Source organism: Mauremys reevesii, linkage group 16 (assembly GCF_016161935.1).
Source record: "Mauremys reevesii isolate NIE-2019 linkage group 16, ASM1616193v1, whole genome shotgun sequence".
Classification (NCBI taxonomy): domain Eukaryota; kingdom Metazoa; phylum Chordata; order Testudines; family Geoemydidae; genus Mauremys; species Mauremys reevesii.
Window position 1 is genome coordinate 33,878,041 of NC_052638.1, and position 24,548 is coordinate 33,902,588.

Consider the following 24,548-nt stretch of genomic DNA (forward strand, 5'->3'; position numbering starts at 1 on the left):
GTTGGAACAGGGCATTTAGGAATGGCATCTGTAACTGAGCAGTTTGAGAGGAGGAGAAAATAAGGTAGTGTAGAGAACCCCTTAAGGAGAAGAGTGACAAGGAATAATGAGAGAGAAAAGGTTAATAGAAAACCAGAGTAATGTTTGGGGAAAAGAGCGCCTGACAAGAAGACATGAGGAAAATAGAGAGCAGAAGAAAAGAACAGAGGACAAAAATGAGACGATAAAGAGACTAAGAAATTAATTTGAAAAGGTAAATGATCTCCTGCATTTTGTTGCACCACACTGAGGTGTAGGAAAGTTTTGAATTGGTGCCTGACCTGTCTTGTTAAAATATGAAAGTGAAAACTATACTTGATTCCAAAATGAGTACATTTTTATTTCTAAGATGATTAATTTGTTCTAGTGAGGGATTCAGAGCTGCTGCATCATGTGGATGTTTGATAAATATGGCTTGGAGTTTTGGAGTCAGAGGCACTATTACCAGAGGATGTGCCCATCCTTGGTTACAAAATCATCACACAATTTGCTGTGATGGTCAGCCTCAGTTTGAGGGATGCCCTGGACTGTTATGTCAGGAATGGAAAGATCAAGGTGCAGTTGTTCAGGCCTGGATGTGGAAAATCTGTACAGCAGCTGTCCTTAGTAAGGGACTGCACCCTGCCAAACTCTTGCTCATATAAGTTAGTCCTCACTCAAGCAAGCAGTCCTTTTAAAATCAGTGGAACTGCTCGTATAAATACTTACAAAATCAGGCTCTGTATGATCTTTTCTCCAGAATTAGTATCCTCAGTTTTTAATCCTTTCCCCATTGATCTTATTTATTAAATCTTACAATTTTTGTTTCTCGCCTCTGAACTCTTAGGCCAGTCACTTAGAAGCAACGTAGAGGGTTAATGCCTAGCCAGTAAAATTGTTCAGGGTGCATTAAGCAAAACAGTGTGGTAGATTTACAATGGTATAAGCTAAGCTTAACTCTAATAAGAAAAGACAATTTTAAACTCCTTGGTTTATTTGGATGCTGACTTAAAAAAATCTGCTACATTTCTCTTTAGATTACAGTAGCCCTCTAGGAAAAACTATTCACTAGTCTACATTTGGGGTCACACGTTTTCACTAGAGCACAATGTTTCACACAACTTTCATCTTCTGATAGAGCTGCATAACCTGGTAAGAGCTTAGGCAGTTCTCCTATTTAACAGTGCTCTGTTGATTCTCTGAACAACACAGAACCTGACCAAATCTTCAGAATGAAATAATCTAGTGCAATTTTCCAAATCTACAATTTATTAATGTAAATATCAACATTAAACCTATATAAAATGAGAGACACTGATCAGCTTCTGCTTATTAAAATCTTTGACCAAATACTAATCTTTTATACCCGTTGACATCATTAGGGTTGCACAGATGTAAGTGAGAGCAGAATCTCACCTCTTGGTTTCACATATTGAGAGCCATGACTGTAACTCAAAAGCCGATATAATCACAATATACTTTACATCTGTAGCAGGGATGTGACATCTCAGAGCTGTATGGAATTTGTACATTAATCCAGTTTATCTTCTTACAATTCTAATTGCAAAAATTAAATCTATTCTAAATATTGAAAATGGGCACGCCCATGAAGCAGTGACCACTTCAGTTATGTCCTGGCACATCCCTGTTGTTAAGGCACACCTCTCTCACCCACTATAGCGTCATCCTGCAGCCATCCCCTCCCATTCCCTAGTGCTGACACCCGATGCCTCCTGCAGTGTCTGGAATCAAGGAGACTGAAGAACATAATGGAGGAATACAACCAGATCATCACCTCCAGACCAGTAGAAGTTCTCTTTGTGGCTTGAAAGCTTATCTCTCTCACCAAAAGACATTGGTCCGATAAAAGATATTAACTCACCCTCTTTGTCCTTAGGGTGACCAGATGTCCCGATTTTATAGGGACAGTCCCGATTTTTGGGTCTTTTTCTTATATAGGCTCCTATTACCCCCCGTCTCGATTTTTCACATTTGCTGTCTGGTCACCCTATTTGTCATACCATTGACAATCATTTCAGTATTTTGAATGGCCTGTTCCATTCAAAACTTTTTAAAATGGCTTTTTCCACAAAGATACTATTTTCATATAAAAACATACTGTATTAGTCCCTATGAAGCATTCCTTCAAGGGGGCCAGGATAGGACAAAATGACTGAATAATTAGTCTGTTGATGGCATTATCCTTTAGAAAAGTACCCTGGCTCATGTCCTAAATACATCACTATAAAAGGTGCTTGTTCAGCAGTTGACTTTTACAGTAACACAGACCACTTGTTATCCATGTAATGTTACACTTGAACCCCTGACTGCTCAAATCTTCAATAGTTGTGAACAAGTCAGGATTTGCACAGATGTGTGGATTTGTGCCCACAAACCCTAAATGGCATGTACACAACTGATTGTATATATGCGGTTTTTGTACGTGCCATAGTACATGCATTTTTCTAAGAATTTGAGTCTTGATGTGTATCTATTCACAGAACTGGTAGCACTTCCTATTATTAAGGTTGCTCAACACTTCCCATTGTACAATCCTGGCTTCTGTTGCTTTTAACTTTGTCAAACTTCAACTGTTTGGATTGAAATTTTCCATGCCAGGTGTCTGTCTTGGGCTGAAGTTTTCTGGAAAAATTCAGCCAAAAGGTTCAACTGTTTCTGAGAACAAGGTTAGGGGAAAATATGTTGTTCTGCCCACTTTCAAAAATTCTGGTGACCTTTTCTTTGGAAAGCTCCAGTACCACTAAGCATTGGAGCAGGGACTTGAAATGTAGCAGAGGGGTGTCAGGAATATTTTAATTTGTTGGTCCTGTGAAGATCTTCCCAAATTTGTCTTAGATATAAGCCTTGGGAAATTGCAGTTTGCACATGCTCAGTAGAGTGCTTTAGTCATTACATTCCCAGAAGAATCTGTCTGCACTGAGCATGTTGCAGCAACTGAAACTGTGGGCTGTGCAGGGTGTATGTCTGGCCCCAGAACTGAAAGCAGGGAGACTGTTTTTCCTGTGCTATCAATGAGCCTCTCCTCCCCGCTACCTTAATTTTGGCATTTCAAAACTTTGACTGCTTGACTTTGCAACTTTAATGTTCTTTTAACAGATTTTTGTTAATGCTGTATTTATAGTATAGCTAATTAAATGTTGTTGACCAAATTGTTGGTAGTCATAATAGTAATATCTTACTTTAAAATGGCACTTGTCATCCAGAAGAATTTACCATAGGATGCTACAGATTGTGTATATATAAGGATGAAAACCATTTTTGCAGGATTCTTAGTGCGAGACAGAAAGACCTCATTAAGTTATAAACTTTAAGGTCCCCGAGGACTTCAATTCTGGGTCAGGGCATAAGCCAAGCCTCCTGTTAAGGTGACTGTACCACTCAAGACTAAAACCACCACTCTTGAAACCAGTCTGCATTTTCTTGACAGGTCAGTAAAAGAGCTCTCCACAGGGTATGTGCTTTGCGTCTTTTCTTTATCTTGTCTGTTATTGACAGCATCATGAATGGACAAGATAAAGGGGCTCTCCCACCATCTGGTCAGATCTGGTTCTTTTTTTATTGTTAGTATTTTTTTTTATGTGGCGCTTTCATTGCCACTGGTCTGGGAGTGCCAATCTCTGGAAAGCTCAGGAACTTAGGTCTTGTGGCCTGATTTTTACTTTCAGACTTACATCAGGTCTGGCACACTCATTACCCCAACGTTGTCATAATATATATCTCAAAGGTGTCATATAAGGCAGTGGGTCTCAACTTTTTTTTCACGGACCACTTGAAAATTGCTGAGGGTCTCAGTGGACCTAATTATCTTTCTAAATGTTGTTTGTACCATTAGCTAACTATTGTAAAGCACTTTGGATAAAAGCACTATATAAAAATATGTAATAATAATTAGTGGTGTTTTTATTCTATAAATAAAAGCACCCAACTCATATTTTAATATCAGTAGTCTTACCTTTCTAATGTGATGGATATGCCCTCTCTCCCCTGCCGTGGCAGCCACCGGGCTGGGAAGGAGGGGGGTCTCTCCCTGGCAGCCGCAGCCCTGGAGCTGGGGAAAGTCGCCTCTTCCTCTGGCTGCCACAGCCATGCATGTCCCAAATCCACCCCCCCTTCTCATCCCACTGCCCCCTCCCACCTACCCCCTATTCTCCCCAAGGCCACCACCTCAGCTTACATGTGCATCTTCTCCAGGGGCCAGGCACCTAATTAGTGGAGCCACGCCTGCACAGCTACTAATTAGGTTGGTGGCCCTTCATTCTCTTGTGTACAGCCGCCCAGGCACGCACTTTTGAGGGAACTATCCGGGGACCATCTGAATGGAGCTTGCAGGCCACTGGTGGTCCATGGACCACAGTTTGAGAACCTCTGATATAAAGTATCATATTTTAAACTGGTGATACGCTGGTCCTGGAAATCTTTGTGTGATGTATATATGGGTCGAGTACAAAGAGTTATAAATGTATGATGGAAATATGTTCTTAAAATGTGTTTGGGAGGCAAAGCATAAAATCCACCCAGCCCTAGACAAAGGAATGTATATTTACCTGTCTGACCAGGTTACAGGCAGAGTAAAGCAGAAATACATTTACATGTAAGGTAAACAAAGCTATCAAGCTAACAAGTGTGGGAGAAGACTATTTAATAATCAGGCTGGGGGACAGAAATGGCACCCTGAAACCCTTTCTGGCTCTTCAGGAGGAGAACATGGACTTTGAGTAATATAAGGGGAGCAAAATGGCTAGTTTACTGATCCATCACTGAAGGGGGAGAGAGGACATAGCACTTTTTAAACCTGTGAAAGCTGGATCCTTCATCTGATTTGCTAAATCCTGGTTTGAAGCAGTTTATCATTTCCTTTCCCCTAAGGCTTTCCTTTCTTATCTCCTCCCCCATCCTTTGTTAACCAGCAGACAGTGGAAAGGTTTGTGCTTGTTTCTTTTAAGACATTTTTATTTTGTCTTGTTACTGCCACCCTTTATTTTATTAGTTATTTTTTGAACTATACATCCCTCCCACACTACATTGTAATTTTATAATTTCTTATTCTCATGGTCTTTATTAGCGAATTAGGGCCTTTTCTTTCTTACTAATATATATATTGTTTTCTTAAGCTAACTTTCTTTTTTAAGATTTCATAATAATCCTTACACTGAGGTTCACTGATTGTTTCCTGCAAGATAAGGTTTAGATTGGCTGAGTCTTAGAGTTTGCTGGCAAGGCAGACAGGGTGATGTATTTGGGAGCAGACACACAGCTTAGCAGAAGCAATGCTCTCACTCCTGCTCTGTCAGAAGAATGACACAATAGCTCACATTTTTGGGTGTCCTGAGCATGACGTCATAGTCTCCAAGAAGCTGGCTTGTGTTCTGGTGGCCTCTTGGGCCTGGTCTACACTACGGGGGGTGGGGGGTCGAACTAAGGTACGCGACTTCAGCTACGCGAATAGCGTAGCTGAAGTCGAACTACCTTAGTTTGAATTTCCTACCTGTCCAGACGCTGCGGGATCGAACTCCGCGGCTCCCCCGTCGACTCCGCCACCGCCGTTCACGGTGGTGGAGTTCCGGAGTCGACGGGAGCGCGTTCGGAGTTCGAACTATCGTGTCTAGATTAGACGCGATAGTTCGAACTCCGAGAAGTCGAACTCTCCGCGTCGACCCGGTGGGTAAGTATGGACCTACCCTTGAAAGCCAGCCACTAGAAAGTCTTAAAGTTATAAGTAGAAAAGTTCTGTGGCATGGTGCAAGCAAGCCCAAATGGACCCTTTTCTTGCCTCATGAAAAAATCTTTCTTCATCTGTCTGAATCAACCTTAAAGTTTAATTCCAGCCACGTTCATTTGGCAGTTCTTTTGGCCTACCATAAATTAATCAAAGATAGGTCAATGTCTCTGAAGCCCCTTGTCAGTTCCACATGCTATTTGACACTTCTAAAAGCGCCTAGGATATTAATGTGATTCTGACACAACTCACTAAAGCTCTTTTTGAGCTACTCAGTACCTATGAACTCAAGTTTCTTAAAAGGAAGGTCATTTTTCTGGTGGCACTGACCTCAGTTTGTTGACTGAGTGATCTTCAGGCTTTGACTGTTCCACATTATATCTAATTTTAGGAGGATACGGTACCACTATGAACTCATCTAATGGCTGGCCTACAGTGAAAAGTTACATTGGAATAACTACATTTCTCAGGGGTGTGGAAAAATCCACACCCTTGAGAGACATAGTTAAGCCAACCTAACCCCCAGTGTAGACACGGTAGGTCAATGGAAGAATTCTTCTGTTGACATAGGTACTGCCTCTCAGGAGGTGGATTACCTTTAGCAGTGTGGGTGAACCATTCCTGTCACTGTAGTAAGTATTTACACTGGAGTACTACAGCCGCTTGTAGCATTTTAAGTGTAGACATAGCCTGAGATTAGGGATGCTGGAACAAGGGGAGCCATGGCCCCCCCACTTTTTACCATCCATAAGGGTGAGCAACAGGGGGAGGGACAGAGAGGAGTGAGTGGGGGGCAGGGTCTTGGGGAGGAAGACGCCTTGGGGGAAGGGGAGCACGGGAGCAGGGCCTCGGGGGAAGGGGTGGTGCGAGGGCAGAACCTCAGGGGAAGGAGAGGTGCCAGGGGGGCCTTGGGGAAGGAGTGGTCCCGCCCAGTTTTAGGGACATTCCACCGCACCTGCCTGAGATTCTTCTCCAAGGTGGGTATGGATCCCCGTATTATTGAGTCTATTGTATCACCACCATTTCCCCCCCATATCCACATGCCCATCATTGTAAGCCCTTCTCACTCTCTTGTAAGGTTAAAAGATATTTGGGGTTCTATATGGAGAAGAGTAAAAGAACTGAGAATGTTTTATTTAACACTCATTCCCTGAGCAGTGTTGTCACCGAGGAACATCTTTAAATAGTGTGTGTTTGTTTGCCTCTCACTTTGCTATGACCTGGCTGGCCTGAAGTTGTTTTTGAGTTGGCATTTTTCTTATCTTTTTTGTGGCACTAATTTTTCCACTCATCTCATTTCTGTGATTGGGTAATTTACTTTGGAGGAACGAATTGAAAGATTTCAAGAGCAGCAGTGAAATCCTAAGTACACCTGCCATGTAAAGTATTACACGATCTCTGATGACCCCAAGTAGTCATGGTCTCTCTATATCTGTAACACAAAGGCTGACTGGTGGTTCACTACTCTGTGTCAACAACCCTTGTCAGGCCTGACATACTCACTACACCTAACACACCGTTGTCAAGATATGTACCCAGAAGGTTACATGTAGTGTATCATTGGAAAACAAATAACTCGCTCATCATTAATATTCTTGCATAATGTATGTATGGGGTATGTATAGAATTATGTTTATGTTCTTACAATGTCTTTGACAAGCAATGCGTTAGACCAGTCTGCCCTAGACAATGGAATGTGTATTTGCTTGGCTGACCAGCCTGGTCATCAGGCAGAGTCAGTGAAGGTGTATTTACATAAAAGGTAAACAAAGCCATCAACCTAGAGAGAGGGGGAAATAGTCACTTGTTGGAGTCTGAACGTCAAAAGATAAGTAAGTGAATCAACTGATTGTATGCAATATTACTGGGTTATAAAAGTGTATCAAGTAAGGTCTTTTATGAAAGCTAATGATGCAGTGGCAATTAATATCATTGTAAAATGTATGTACTAACACTATATGAAGAATTAATACTCACTGATATTATGCTTTAAAGTCTGTGACCAAAGAAGGGGAGAAACAGGTTTTCTTCCAGACAGGTGGGAAGGCAGCTATCTACTGGTCTCTAATGAAATTAAAAGCAGCAAAGAGCCCTGTGGCACCTTATAGACTAACAGACATATTGGAGCATGAGCTTTCGTGGGTGAATACCCACTTCGTCGGATGCATGTAGTGGCTCTGATACTTGACAATGAAATTAAGCCAGGTGTGACCAAAAACAATAGAAGTCCTATTTACATATGAATCAGCAGGGGGATGGGAAGTCCCCAGGAAGGGAAGAACAGCATGGGGTCATCCTGAGTCTAGGGACAAAAGAGTGAGTTTTGGAAGATATAAGATCAAGACAATTCCATTTTGGCATCCAGCACTGGACAGACATACAAGAGGCCAGATCTCTTGCAAGCTGAAAAAAATGGTTTCTTCAACCAAAGGGGATTAAATCTCTGGGAATTGAATATAGGTAAGAAACCAGCTTATGCAAAGATCTTCCACCTTGGAAGACAAGGAAAACCAGCACCTTGTACTTCGGTGGAAGATCCTTACTGAGAGAAAGTCAGCCCTGGCTGGAAAGAAGAAAGACTGATAAGAAATATACCTTGAACCAAGGCTATAGCTTGTTCAGTCTTAGTCACTAGAAAGCTATTTTACTTTTATTTGCTTGTAACCACTTTGTCTCTATCCCTTGTACTTGAACTCACCTAAAACCTCTTAGTTTTGTTTTACTTTTAATCTACACCAGCCCTGTGCCATATTTGAACTGAACTTATTAATTTCAGCTAAAATAAACAGTGCTTCTGTCTCTTTAAAAGATCAACTCCTCTGAATGTTCCAGGAGAGGGTTGAACATTTCAGGGCAATTTGGGGAAATTCAGGATGGGGATGTTTTGGGGTCACATAGCTAGTAGTTACCAAGGCTGGTAGAAACCAGAGTGTGACTATGATGTAACAAGCAGGGTGCTGGATTCAGAGTTGCTGGACCAGGGATGCTCAACATAGTGTATGCTGGTTGGGAGTATCCAGACAGGGAGCTACAGCTTCCAAGGGTTTTAAGACACTCAGAGTTACAGGACAAGCAGTGACACAACCTTTCATTGGTCTGAATTGGCCCCTGAATGTGACTATCATACTGCATAAACAGCACCTCCAAACTCACATTGATCTCTGGCACCATGCTGGGACATTGCTACAAAGAGAAGAATGCCACCTACAGAATCACCCCACCCTCTACTATCAAGATTTTCCTTGAGGGTTTCCCATGCAAGTAGTTAACAGATCTAAATCTGTTTAGTTTATCAAATCTGAGGCTCCTGAAGGCGATATGAATACATAGGGTTAGTTTATTGAACATTATTAATCTTACAAATAAAACGTGTATAATTTAGTGGTTGTGAAATTAAAGTAATTAACATAAACAAAAGCATGACACCAATCATTTTAATTTCTTATAGAATTACAGACAAGAAATGACCATTCCCATGATTAGGGATAAAAATTAGTAAAAATAAATGGTTAGAACAGAGTATATATAAGCTTTATGGAACTAAAATGTATGTTAATCACTGCCTGGGCCTCTATAATCTTTACTCCAACATTCAAGTGCACAGATCAAAATACATAAGCTTACAAACAGCCATACTGGGTCAGACCACAGGTCCACCTAGCCCAGTATCCTGTCTTCTGACAGTGGCCAATGCCAGGTGCTTCAGAGGGAATGAACAGATAATGCAAGTGATCCAAGGCCTGTCCCCCATTCCCAGCTTCAAGCAAACAGAAAAAGCAGGCAGGGGTTCATGCTGTTTCCTTGAGACATTAATTGCACTGGTGGGAGGGGGCAAAGGCCAGCGCAAGAAGGCAGCATGAGGGACAAGAAAGGGAGACAATCTCAATATACTAGACTACTGTATATGCCACCTGAATTCAAATCTAACAGTTGTTGTTACTGTTTTACTTTCACATGAATACTGCCCAAAATGATCCTCCTATTGTTCTGACTACAAGGCTACTTCAGTTCATTATGAAGCAAATTCAATGTCACATTTAACACTGTTGGACATTCCTTTTTTGTTCCCTAATTATGACCCATCCAGCATAAAAAGATAGACAAATTGGATATAATCATAGGACGTAATTTTAAAACTCCTTTTTGAGTTGCTGACAGTTTTGGTTTAAGCCAGAGGGGTAGGCAACCTGCGGCACGCCAGCTGATTTTCAGTGGCACTCACAGTGCCTGGGTCCTGGCCACTGGTCCAGGGGCCTCTGTGTTTTATTTAATTTTAAATTAAGCTTCTTAAACATTTTTAAAACCTTATTTACTTTACATACAACAATAGTTTAGTTATATATTATAGACTTATAGAAAGAGACCTTCTAAGAATGTTCAAATGTATTACCGGCACGCGATACCTTAAATTAGAGTGAATGAATGCTCTGCACAGCACTTGTGAAAGGTTGCCGACCCCTGGTTTAAGCCAACAGAAAAACTGTTCCCTGTCTTCTGCTGGCATGTTGTTTTGGGGGTTTTTGTTTTTAGATTCTGAATCCTTGTCATACTGACATGTCTCATTATTAATGTCATCACCCACAGAGTCAGCCGTCTAGACTTTCTAGAACTAGGGAGTGCTGGAGTTAATGATGATGCAAACGACCCTGCTTAGAAATGAAACTGAAGAGTTGTGTGTCAGGTTTTTTTTTTTACATTGGGTGTTTATTCTGTTGCCTGGTTGCTGCTTTTAATAATGTTTGTTTACTACAGTTTATAGAGTCTGGATTCGAAACATCTTTGTGAGTAGTCTGTTAGCTCCTTGAACCTCTTGTGAGAAAGAGCTGCCAGCTGGGCTTCATTAAAGTATAATTCGTTTGAATACCGTTTGCTAATCTAATTAACTTAATAAAGGCTCAAACTGTTCATATTTTGTAATCAATCCTCCTTGTTTAGACTGGGATTTAGCTTTTATTACAAACACAAATCTCTAGCTGGACTGTAGCAGGTGTATGTTATTCAACAGACGTATTGTAAACGCATTATAGCAGATTAGCAGGGTTTCCGCCTTTAAAATGTACACTGCGAGATCCAACTCCCAAGCCAGCTGTTTCTTATCAGTTCGTTTTGGCTTTCAGAGCTGCACTTTGCATCGTTCTTGGCGCTGCTATTTCTGTAACAGATCGGATAGGAAGAGTGGTGCAGCAGTGCACTGTAATGCTGCCACGGGGGAAACCCTACCGCCTTTGGGGGTGGGGGGTGTCAGATCGTTTTGGAAAGACCCAGAATAGGAGCAGGAAGAAAAGGGTGGGTGGAAGAACCTTGAAAACCAGGAAAGAGGGCGGATAACTGGAGAAGAGGGAGTGGATGATAGCGGGATAGAGGACAAGGGAGACAGTGGGAGGGAAGAGGTGACGGGGCGGAGAGCAGAGTAGCGATGACAAAGGATGACACAGGGACGGAGATGCGTAATTTTCTGCATGACTCCAGTGCGTCAGCAGCGGCTAGGGAGCCGGAGCGCGTCACAGACAGTCTCTCCCCAAATCTTAATGGATACCGCAGTGCTACCGGTATAACGCAGGCACATGCAGCTGCCTGGGAACAGATTCCGGCAGCATCATACGCTAGGCTCCGGTAAAGAAGCAGCAGCAGGATCGGCTAGAGCTCCGAGATAATCGGGCATCATCATTTCCTAGACCCCGACCAGACCCAACAGCTGGAGCGAGGAGAGCACCAGGAAGCATCATACTGGAGACTCTGAGATCGTCCCAGCAGCAGTCGGGCTCGCGGCTCAGCACCATGCACTAGGCTCGAACAGAGCCCCCGCTGGCATCATGCACTAGGCTGCACGACACAACCAGCAGAGCGGGGGGGCCGCTGAGCTTCGCGGAAGAGCCAGCAGCAGCCGCGGGAACGGAGAGCTCTGGGCATGCATTAGACTTGGGCTCAGCCCTAGCAGCAGCCGCCCCGCTCATCCTAGTCGCCCTCTCGCCCCCCATGGATAAGGCGACCTCGCTGCACACTTCAGTGCCCACGCCTCCCCCTCGGCTCTACCTGCCTCGGAACTTCAGCTGCAGCGCCTGCCTCTATGGCAGCCTGGCCGAGCACTGCAAGGGGGACTGCAGCCCGGAGCGCGAAGGGGCGCCGTCTCCCACGCCGGTGGTCCGAGAAGCGGCCGCCGGGGAGAAGCCGCAGCCTTCCCGCGGCCGGGAGCCCTCGGTGCCTGCTGTGCCCCCCAGCCCCACGCTGCGCCGGCGAGCCAAGTCGCTGCCCACGCCCGGCGAGCGCAGCCTGCGGCCGGCCCTGCAGCAGAGCCCGTCCCGCAGGAAGACCGTGCGCTTCGCCGACTCGCTGGGCCTGGAGCTCATCTCCGTGCGCCACTTCTGCGAGGCCGACCTGCCCCAGGTGCCGCTGCCGCTCCCGGCCCGCGCCGCCGACCTGTTCAAGACCAGGAAGCCGCCGGCGCTGGGCGAGCTGGAGCCGGTGCTGTTCGGCCCGTCGCCGCTGCTGGAGCCTCTCTTCCCGCCGCAGCCCGGCGCCAGCCCCGGCTTCGCGGAGAGGGTGCGGCGGCACAAGGTGAAGCTGGAGTGGGTGCGGGCCGAGCCCGCCGGCCTGCGCGGCGCCGTGTGCGTCCTCAACCTGGCCTACGAGAAGGCGGTCTCGGTGCGCTACACCCTCAACCGCTGGGTCAGCTGCGCCGAGGTGGCGGCCGCCTACCTGTCGCCGGGCCCCGCCGACGGCCTGACCGACCGCTTCTCCTTCCACCTGCCGGCGGCGGCCGCGGGGGGCACGCTGGAGTTCGCCGTGCGCTACCGGGTGGCCGGCACCGAGTACTGGGACAACAACGAGGGGCTCAACTACCGGCTGCGGGGCCGCCAGCGCGCAGCTCGGGCCGCCACCTCCCCCACCGAGGAGCCCGATGGCGGCGCCTGGATCCACTTCATCTGAGCGGCCTGCGGCCGGACCGCTGGGCGTCGCCTGCTCTCTGCCGGGGAGAGCCGAGCTCCCTCCCGGACCCAGGCCACCCTCGCCGCCTTCTCACAAGCCGGGCGTCTGGGGGAGGAATTTCCCGCCATGAACGTGACAGGGCCCCCTGGAGCATCGAGCGGGTATCCTGTTAGACCCCAAGGGGCTGGCACCGGCGGACTTCGGCACATCCAGCCCGCCAAGAATTCTATGGCCAGGGACTGGGGAATAGGAGCAAGTACGGTTTGGCAGGTCCATCCAAATCTCTTTTTTTTTTATTCCACTAAAACTTGTACTCGCTATACTGGAAATATTACTAAGGAGCTTTTCTACGAGATCTTGGGGGATCTGAGATACTTTTCAATGTTATCTACAGTTATCCTCTTCTGCCTTGTCATTTATCCGCTCCACTGTAATCTTGCCACTTTTCTCACGGATATAGTTTGCCCTGCAGTTAGTCACAGTCTCTTAGTTTTAAAATGCTTGTTTATATTTCACTAGAAGATATTTTTTGAATTCTGTTTACAAATAAATATAAATTATTTATATTTTCTATTTAACTTTATTTAGGGGAAAACATTTCAAACTTCTTTGCAAGAGCAAAGCATAAGTGTGCAAGGCCTGTACTGTAATTTGTGAGTTCCACCATATCTTCCACCTCAAGCTTGCTACATTTTTGTTGTTATAATAGAAGTTGTTGTAAAGTATGGACTGGACAATTGCAGAATAATCTGTAGCAAACTCTGTATTTATATGGCCTCTAGCTGCTAGTCATCACTGGGAACCTGGAGTGCAAGCAAGCCAGCTCCAGTGATTTGGAGACCAAGTCCAGCTCCCATTAAAATTGGTGGGACTTGGATCAGGCCCTAGAAGCATAGAGCTCAAATATGATGATGAGCCTGATCCTGCCTCCCTAGCTCACTGGAGTAATCCTACTGAAGTAAGAGCCCCCAATCCAGCAAATTCATTAACAGTTTGGACCCCTGCTCAGTGCCCCATTGATGTTAGTGTAGTTTTATGTGGGCATAGGAATCCACTCAGGTGTGTTACTTTGCCAGATTGGGACTTTACTTCAGTGAGCAAATACTACAGTATTGGGCCCAAACCAGTGCTGAGTGGTGAAGCCCAGAAGATCCTTTGCCTGGGTTTATTTCTCATGCTACAAAAATAATTCAATTTAGAATAAAGGTTTTCATTTTATAACTTTGTTTTTACCTATTTAAAAATGTTTAGAAGAGTGCTGAGAAAGCAAAATGCTGTTAAGTGTCAATTCCACTGTGTCCGTGCAGTCCTTTGCACTGTGATTTGTGCATTAAAACACGGTCTGCTAAGGATTAGATTTGCAAATACACAAACTGGATGTGCTTGCAAGTGTAAGTCCAAATGCAGTCTTTCAAGTCCATGTTTGCATACAGAATATGCATCCTCATATCAGCCACATGAAAATTGGCACATGTGAAATCTAGGCTACAAACTTTCATCCTTGGTGTAATGAGTTTAGTATTAAATAGTTTTTAATTGTGTATATGTTTTGACAAATGTTGGATAATGTAACTGGTTTTCAAAAACTTGTGTTCAACTGATATTTGTTTTAAAAACTATATAATATATATATTTTTGTAAATATTTATGTAAAAATCTGATGTAGCTCAGTGGGATTGCTCATATTAGTAAAGTTACTTGCATGCATAGTTGCAGGATTGAGTCATTAAATCCCACTGAAGCAAATGGGGATTTGCCTGAATAAAAACTGAGAATTGAGCCCATTCTCAGTACACATTACAATATCCCATAATTATATTTTATATCCCATCCCTATCCTCTTTAGCGCTTTTCAGTTTGAATTTAATCTTTTATGCTGACGTACCAGTGCAGGAGTTTTGCCTTTTTGAAAAAAGTTGCCCAATATAACTCCACTAACCCACTGATTCCATAAAGGGCCCCTACATCTCCTTCATTATGACAAGACATATTTTCTTTTAAATCTAGACAAAGCAAAATAAATATTAACAAAATGATTTTGAAATTAGTAGTAGGCGTCCTTCAGTCTCGAGAGACCATGGGTCTGCATCCCTGAGAGAGAAAGAATTTCCTCAATTTATGGCAACTGTGGCAGTGACTGAAGAGACCCGAGAGAGAGAATCTCTGCCGCATCTGTCACATTTAAAGGTAGAGTTTCAGCCCTATGGCTCTGCCTTGTGCGAGCTCTTTTCTTCTCTACTAAGTTGGACTTCTTCCTCTCGTAACTCCAGAGGCCTTTATTGAGCTGTTGTTTCCAAAGGCTGTGCTCCTGAGTGAGATCTTTCCATTTGTCCACATCCATGTCCATGTCTTTGAGGTCTCACTTGCATACATTCTTGAAATGCAATTTGGCCGTCCCTTGGGTCTTTTTCCAGATGCCAATTTGCCATAGAGCAGTGATGGGCAACCTGCAGCCTGCGGGCTGCACGCAGCCTTTCAGGGTAATCCACTGGCAGACTGCGAGACAGTGTTTACATTGACCATATGCAGGCACGGCTGCCCGCAGCTCCCAGTGGCCAGGGTTTGCCATTCCTGGCCAATGGGAGCAGCGGGAAGTGGCGTGGGCTGCAGGAATGTGCTGGCCATCGCTTCCAGCAGCTCTCATTAGCCGGGAACGGTGAACTGCGGCAATTGGGAGCTGTGGGCAGCCGTGCCTGTGGATGATCAATGTAAACACTGTCTCGCGGCCCACCAGCGAATTACCCTGATGGGCCACAGGTTGCCCACCCCTGCCATAGAGGATGTGAAATGACTTTAAAACATACGTTAATATCTGCCTTTCAATCCGCATTTAGTGTCTTATTAACTGTGAACAAGGCCAGTATATTTTTTCATTTTAAAATAAATTTTACTGAGACGTTTAGCTGAATATGAATTGTACTGGGACCAAATTAGGGCACTGATTCTGCAAACACTTACACTTGTGTGTGTGTGAGTAGGAATGGGGCCACCACACACACTACTCATGTGAGTGGTATGACTGACTTTAGATGAGACTATTCATGTGAATGTGGGCTTCGGGATCAGGGGCCTAAGTGTTTTGGATCCTTTATGTAGTGCATTAGGATGGAGTTTTATGGGCATTTGAATATGTTCTTTAGTAACACTTTTATGTCAGTAATAATAGTAAAATCTTCAAAGCCACTTGATCTAGCATGATGCCGAGCTCCCTCAACTTCTGTTGAATTTAGTGGGAGTTAAGAGCACTCAGCATCTCTCAGATCGTGCTCCGCATCTTGCAGGATGATTCCCAAGGTGTCTAGTTTTTGGTTTGATTCAGATAAGGGTCCAAATGTTTGTTTGATTACTTCAGAGTCAGGAGATTTATGGTGTAAGCACTGTGCTGGAAATGTCATGAGAATAGGATTTCTCACCTGATTTCAGTTACATCTGCTTCTAGTCCCATGAGGAATAATAGCAAAACCAGCATTTCTCGTGGTGGTGGTGGTGGTGGTGTTTGTTTATTCCAAACCATTTTTCCAATCGCTTTAATTTTAATAAAGACCTAGTAATACACATATATTATCAAAGTCCTATTGTGTATTTCACAATTTGGAATATTTAGGCCCAAATCCTGCAAACATTTATGCATGTGCTTAACTCTATGCACTGTGTGCAAAGCTAAGCATGCATATGTTTGTAGAATCAAGGCCTTATATTGTTCACAATTTAATTATATAAAGTATATTTTGATAAGGATATGCTAAATATTTTTCAGTTAACCAGTTTTCTAAGAGCCTTAGTATGAGAGGGAGGGAGAGAGTATTATCCATTTAAGAGCACTTTTTGAAAATTGAAGAAACACTTGGCAAATATCTCTTTATGTATGTGTTATGGCTTTCTGGCATATTTTTGCTTATACTTTTTGTAACAGATGCAGGTCTACAAATGTTATTCAGATTATTAATCAAATGAAAACACTGCTATTTGGAAATAAATTGACTAGTATCTACCCATATAAAACATTATGTATCCTATTATTTGTTTATGGAGATTGAAAAGATTTACTGTAATACAGTTTTGAAATGGCTTTGGAAATATGAAAACTATGACAACTATTTTCAGCTCTGAAGGACTTTAATTATAGTGATTTGAAACAATTATCTTAAAGGGATTGCATCTGAGTGCCGTTTGATTACTTCAGTGTTTGTAGACGTTTAATTGTTAAAAATATCTATTCTCATAAACTGTATCTTAATTTTTTTTAATTCAGAAAACCTATATTTGGTGCACATGCATCAAATATTTATTAGCCAGTTATAGTTTTACCTTGTTTAATAATCAACACACAGTAGTTCTGACTTGAATTGCTGTCCTAATGTAGATGAAATTGCTGTTGCTTTCAACTGGAGTGTTGCTTGCAGAATTGGGGTATAAATGTGTAAGCTGTGTAATACTGATCAGATACATTATTGATTTTGTTCTGTTATTTTTCAAATATAAATCTGGAAGGTGAACTTCTTACCTAGTCAGGAAAACTAGGTGCATGTTATTCAGCAGAGGTATTGTAAACACATTATAGCAGATTAGCAGGGTTTCCTCCTTTTAAAATGTAAACTGGGAGATCCAACTCACAAGCCAGCTGTTATCAGTTCGTTTTGCATTTCAGAGCAGGGCAAAACAAGAAATGTTTTTGCAAAAACGGTCCCTAGACCCTGCAAACACTTATGAACATGCTTAACTCTATGTACCTCAGTAACTTCGTTGACTTCAACAGATGGCAAATTGACTTCAGTAGGTATATGCATGTGTTTAAAGTTAAATATGTGTGTTTACATGATTGGATCCAAATTTGTAAGGATAGGCAGTAGTTTTCTAAAAGCTTATTTTAAAATATAGTTATTAACAATCACTTACACTGTGTATTTTTCCAAATTTTGGGAAGCTAATATTGGGCCCATTTCTGCTTTGACTGAAGAGTTTTACTATTGATTTCAGTGGTAGTAGGAGCAGGCTCACAATGCATTGTTGGGTATTTAAATCATCTCAGTGATATGCTAAAGTTACACTATTTTAATCATACACTGAATTAGTTTAATTTTTATTAAAATAATTTATTTTTGAGGAGGATTTATTTAGACTTCCAATAACCTTTTTTTAGTTGCGCTGATAGTGAGCTTTTTTTCCCAGCTGCAATATTTATGTATGCTTACCATATGTTTATATGCTCAGCCTAGTACCATATCTGGGTTGCTACATAGCACTGTGATACGTAGGAGAGGTAAAAATGAAAAAATGTAGCTACAGAATGGCAGTCGATGCAATATTTGTAAATATGACAGCTTTGAAAAAAAAATAGGCCTGAATTTGCTCCCTTTGAAGTAAATGACAAAACTTCCATCGACTTTAATGGGAGCAGGATCAGGCCCACTTTTTAAAACCAAATGTGTACAGTCTTACAGAATAAAGATAATACTATATTGCCAAGGTAAAGCATTAAAAGTATTTTTTAGGAATATATGAATGTTTTGCAGATGATATTTTCTAGAAAAGTTGTCAGCTGTGAGTTGTCAATCTATCACAGCATCCTTTCCAACTGATATTAGAATGACCTTGCCAAGGCAATAACATTTAATGACACATTTTACTTTTAAGTAAAATTATTCATTATTTTTGTCTGTCAAAGATGTAAAAACGTATCTGTTGTTTACAGTGCAAGAATTGTAGCTTTATGAAATGTGCCATGTTATGTATTGTGCAATATAATGGTATTTTATACTGTAAGTCAAATTGTACTATATGTATGATGCACATTGATGTCTGCTGCTTCACATTTAACTCTGTGGATTTGTTACATGTGATTCTAATGCCTTTTATGCCTATATTTCCGAGCTCTTTCAGTCATTATTAGAAATCCTTAACAGAATGCCAGGAAATGTGACACTCAGGTAACTATAAACTAAACCTCAATTAGCTAATGATAGTAATGCCCATAAGTATTTAAAATCAATGACTGAAACATTGGCACAGTCAATTTAAATGTAATTATTTAAGATAAGCTAATTTTTACCTGCATCTAGTCACAACGGTCAGATCATAAAAGTGTTTTTTTGAGTATGTATATCTGTGCCTCTACATGTTGTTAAACAAAAGGATAAACACACAATTGATTTTGTGTATGGGGAAAATGAATCACTGGAATGAACAGATGTTTGTTCATGCATAACCTTGGTCTTTTTATCAAATGCTTGAAGCATGTTTTGATAGAGCCTACAGGCAAAAATCTGTTAAATCTATATAATTCTAAATGTAAATTAATTTATAGTAGCATTCATAATTTGTTTTTTAATATATGTTCAAACATAAAATGAATTTTTAGGTGCCTTTCAAGAATGACTAATAAGAAATCTAATGTGTTCCTTAATTAGTTTTTATTTTTTGAACAGTCTATTCATGGCTTTCCCATTAAAATGCATTTTATAACAAAAACCTAAGAATTCATACTAATCTGCTGACATTTTTTCTACTGTGCCAGCAGTCCAGCAGTCTGCAGCAGCCAGAAGGATTAGGTACTATTTTCCTATATTGTAATGAAAGGTGTTCTAATGAGAAATGTGTCTTCCTGGTAACCCTATAAAACCATGTCATTGTCTAGAAAGTAATACTGTGACCATAATTTATGTTATAAAATATATTTATTCAACATGTGCACCTTTTTATAAAGATATAATTCTAAATGTATATTCTAGTTGGAATCAGAAATTCTAGTTTTTTACAAGGCTGATGTGTGTAGTGTTTACCCCTCCTTTAAATGTGTATTTCAGTTGCTTGTATGGTGCATAATTCATATCATGATATTTATGGATGGATTTAATTTCTTTGCACAGTCTCTACCACAACATTCAAGTGCTCACTATAAGAAACATGTCTCTGAACAAAATTTCTTCTACCTGTAAATTAATGTGCATCGCTTTTTAGCGGCATTAACTTAGCAATTTTACCAACATTAATGAGTAGGTATACTGTCAGCAACTTATTTGTGCAATCTCTGATATATGTAATTAGTATGTTAACTGGTGAGCCTTTCATAACTGAAATGAAAACTTGTTAGGTCTGAAGTTGTTCTAAGGCTTTACAAACATGTTCACTATAAAGTTAGGGAGTGGAAATAGTTAAATTTGCTGTAAAACTCAACAACACACAATGTGTATTGTCTTATAATACTTAACAATAGCATGCAGAATAAAAAATGTTCTTGAAATAATACATACACTAGCAATTCCAAAGAACATAGTCAAGGAAATCATCATTAAATGTGAATTGTACTACTTAAAATATATGGGCATTTGTTCTAGTAAAATGCAGGCAAAAAGCCTCCATATCCAGTGTAAGCATATTTATACCAGGGATTTTTTTTTTTCTATGCAATATAGTGGTACACCTATTTTTTTTAGAGATTAACTTGAAATGTTAGTTAACATTCCTGCATTGGTCTATTGCATCTGTAATACCATATGAAAGGGCTTGGGAAGAAAAACATATGTCTTAAATAATGTTTGCATTGTGGGCCTTATCCTGTTCCTGCTGCGATCAGTGATAGAACTTTAGGCGACTTCAGTGGGGCAGGATCAGGCTCTTTATAGTTGATACTAACAAAATAGCATTTCAGAAGGTTTGGTAAATAAAATCCCTTCTGCAATGCTATTCAAATAAGCTGCTTGGTTTGAGCCTGCAAAATATGGTATTATTATTTATTAATATTGTAATATTTATTATTTTATACCTTAAAAATACACCAAGTAGTATTGAGGCCTTGATCCACCAAGTTCTTAAACCTGTGCTTCAAGTTAAACACAAGTAGTACACCTGAGGTCAATGGACCACTCACCTGCTGAAAGTTTAAGCATGTGCTTAAGTGCTTTGCTGGTGTGGATCCTAACAAATCGTGACATTCAGATCTATGTGAGCAGTCCCCTTGGGTGAAATCCATTTATTTAAGTAGATCCAGGACTTCACCCCTTAATAATCCAAGGAGCTCTACTCGTATGGAAAGGCCTTCCTGCATGGATCCAATTGCAGGACTAAGGCCTATATTATAAGGTGTCTTCCACTCTTAAAATGGTTTGAACCAAACAAACTTTGCTTTTACAATGTTACATAAATTGTTTCTCTCACTAATCACAAATGAAGACACTAGCTGTTGAAGACCGCATTCTTTCAGCAACATATGCAATTTGTTGTAATAACTTGTTATATATTTTGATTCACTTTGACATTATTTAAAAAAAGTTGTCTTTTTCTGAACATGGACTGGTAAATTGGCTTTGATATTAGTGTTTTCTGTAATGTTTGCACTTCAAAAGTTAATCTTGGTTTGCTGTTTCTAATTTTTTAAAAAATTATTTCATGTCAGTAATATAAAAAGTTGATTCTGGGGTTTTAATGCCTTTGCTTTTTTTGAAGCCTGTGAATAGAAATGTGATTTATCTTGCCTTACAACAACATTACATATCTTGTCTACTTAAATCATACCTAGTCACTGGTTGTGTCACTATGATGGAAAAGGTATATTTATAAACCTGTAACTATTAGTTGTCATTAAAGATGTGTGGTACAAACTGTGAGTGTGATAATTATATAAACCTATTTGTTGAACTGATGAGTAAGAAGTTCTATTAGTTGCAGGTTGTAAAAAAATTAATAGCCAAAGGTTGTGCTCTTATACATCCATACAACCTGTTAGAAGGCAATGGGCAATATACCTTCACGTGTGAGGGCAGACTTATCCCTTTGGCCTAGATTTTCAAAAGTTCCCAGAACCTACTATTGGTGCCAGACGTCCAAAGGCACTTGTCACCCAGCAGCTTCCATTGAGGATGTTCTCAATAGGAGCTGTAGCCTGCTGAGCTCTCTTGAAAATCTGGCCTTTTCTGTTACTGTAAGTAATGTTAAGTATTACCAGCTGCAAGGAGCTCTCATGCCAGGTTCTAAGCTGTTAAAAAAAAAAAAAGTGATGTACTTACTTTCATACTCTTGTATCACAGCACATCTTACAGACACATTCTGTACAGCATTTTCTTACTCCATAGGTCAGATACTCACCTGAACTCTGGGCACATATTGGGAGAGAGGTAGCAAAGGGGCTGTTTGTCTCTTCTCAATCCTGAGGATTGGTTTTGCATGAGTACAGCCCCCAACATAAGTTTGGAGCAATCTCGTGGCTGCTTTCAGCTTCTCCAGCTGCAAAGGCATGTTCCATCTCAGGGCCACTTCTGGGAGTGGCATGCAGCCACGGCAGGCATGCAGCCTGCCTAAGTGCCCTGCTGCACCACGGGACTTTTAGCAGCCCGGACTCAGAGATCGTGTGGGGGCAGAGGAGGCTGGACGGAAATGTTAGATGGGCCAGTTCCGGCTCATGGGCTGTATTTTGCCCACCCCTATTCTAGGTGCTAGAAAGTGAAGGGACACTTTTTTGTTTTGAGGGTTGGAAGGGGTAAGGATTGAAAGCATGAGCTTTGTTTGACTTCAGAAATATCAGTAATATTTGGTATAATTTAACCAGGCTGCTGGAGGACCACTTGATGGATATACTTAGCTTGTCACTTCAGCTGTGAAGAGGCAAGGGTGCTGAAACTTTAATCAACACATCCTTTCCCCCCAAGTATTGATTTTGCATTTTCCTCTCAATTGCTCGGCTCTCAATTTTGCCTCATATAATGTCACTATTTCACTAGTCTCACAGTCTTCTGTGGCAGCCAAGACTTGAATTTCTAACGTAAAATACAGAGGAAAAATCTTTCAGGCTTTTTGTATACATGGGGAAAAAACAAAGATAAAAGGAGGGGGAATGTGAGATGCCTAATTTGTCTTTCTTTTTCTTTTGTAACTTTAAAAGAATGGCAGCTGCTAGATGCAGAAGCAGCAGCAGTTTGGCTTATTTTTGGGGTGATAAAAATAATAACAAAAGTTCCATGGCTGATCTGTAGCATTGGGTATATCATTTTACAAGAGAGTACACTTAATTGTCTTCACTTTTTCATTCTCTCTTCACTGTCGTTTTGAAAAGGCTGAAAACAAACTATTGCCATTAATTTCATCTCTCCCCAAGTGTGTGTGCATGTATTTTGTGGTTAATCATTCATCTAATAAGAACATAAGAATGGCCATACTGGGTCAGACCAATGGTCCATCTAGCCCAATATCCTGTCTTCCAACAGTGGCCAAGGTCAGATGCTTCAGAGGGAATAAACTGAACAGGGCAATTATCAGGTGATCCATCCTCTGTCTCCAATTCCAGCATCTGGCAGTCAGGGGCTTAGAGACACCCACAGCATGTTTGCTAATAATCATTGATGGATCTATCCTCCATGAACATATCAAAAAAAAATTTGAAACCTATTATCCTTTTGGTCTTCACAACATCCCCTGGCAATGACTTCCAGAGTTTGACTGTGTGCTGTGTGAAGTACTGTCTTTTGTTTATTTTAAACCTGCCTATTAATTTCATCAGGTGACCACAGATTCCTGTGTTATGTGAAGGTGCTTTCTTATTCACTTTCTCCACACCATTCATGATTTTATAGACCCCTATTATATCCCCCCTTAGTCATCTCTTTTCCAAGATGAAGAGTCTGTCTTTTTAATCTCTCCTCATTGGAAGCTGTCCCACACACCTAATCATTTTTGTTTCTCTTCTCTTTGTTTTCCATTTCTAATATATCTTTTTTGAGATGGGGAGACCAGAACTGCATGCAGTATTCAAAGTGTGGGTTTACCATGGATTTATATAGTGGCATTATGTTATGCTCTGTCTTACTATCTATTCCTTTCCTAATGTTCCTAACAGTGTTCGCTTTTTTGACTGCTGTTGCACATTGATCAAATATTTTCAGAGAGCTATCCACAATGACTTCAAGATCTGTTTCTTGAAAGGAAACAATTAATTTACCATCATTTTGTATGTATAGTTTGGATTATGTTTTCCAATGTGCATTACTTTGCATTTATCACCATTGAATTTCATCTGCTATTTCGTTGCCCAGGAAGCCAGTTTTATGACATCCCTTTGTAACTCTTTGTAGTCTGCTTTGGATTTAACTATCTTGAATAATTTTGTATAGTCTCCAGACTTTCCTACCTCACTGTTTATCCCTTTTTCCAGATCATTTATGAATATGTTGAGCAGCACTGGTTACAGTACAGATCCTTGCAGGACTCTCTCCATTCTGAAAACTGACCATTTATGCCTACCTTTTGTTTCCTATCTTTTAACCAGTTACTGATTCATGACAGGACCTTCCCTCTTACCCCATGACTACTTACTTTCCTTAAGACCCTTTGGTGAGGGACCTTGTCAAAGGCTTTCTGAAAGTCCAAGTACAGTATGTCCACTGCCGCAGTCTTTTTTCCAAATGTTTGTTGGCCCCCCTCAAGGAATTCTAATAGATTGGTGTGGCATGATTTCCCTTTACAAAAGCCATGTTGACTTTTCCCCAACAAATTGTCTTCATTTATGTGTCTGTTTATTCTATTCTTTACCAGCAGTCTGGTTCCAGTTTGGTTTAGATGGAAACCAGCCTTCCTGTATAGGCTCCTCCTTTCCTCAGTTCCTAATAATCCTAAAACCTACCTCCCAACACAATCATCTCATCTACTTCTCATATTTTTGTTAAAAGTAACAGAAAACTATTAGCATAAATTATAAATTCTTAAACCCCATGATCTTCAATGAAGTTTCATAATATGCCACTGTTTAAATATTAGGGTAGAAGATATCTCTTACAAAGAATATAATTTCCCCATCTTAGCTCTCTGCTTTAAAGGATAAAGCTCCTAATACTAGTGAAGCAGAAAATTCAAAGAAATTTGTCTAGCATCCAGTTCTATA

The 24,548-nt window shown here is 41.2% G+C and overlaps 1 protein-coding gene across 1 annotated transcript; it reads left to right on the plus strand.

The window, feature by feature from the left end:
* The first annotated feature begins 10,819 nt into the window (after positions 1 to 10,819).
* LOC120384259 (protein phosphatase 1 regulatory subunit 3E-like) lies at positions 10,820 to 12,813 on the plus strand. The gene has a single exon (XM_039502685.1). The coding sequence runs from the start codon at positions 11,732 to 11,734 to the stop codon at positions 12,680 to 12,682; it is 951 nt and encodes a 316-aa protein (XP_039358619.1). The 5' UTR covers positions 10,820 to 11,731; the 3' UTR covers positions 12,683 to 12,813.
* The last annotated feature ends 11,735 nt before the right edge of the window (positions 12,814 to 24,548 follow it).

Bases quoted from the DNA above. Each gene is read 5' to 3' on its own strand.
- LOC120384259 (XM_039502685.1), top strand. From the start codon at position 11,732: ATGGATAAGGCGACCTCGCTGCACACTTCAGTGCCCACGCCTCCCCCT.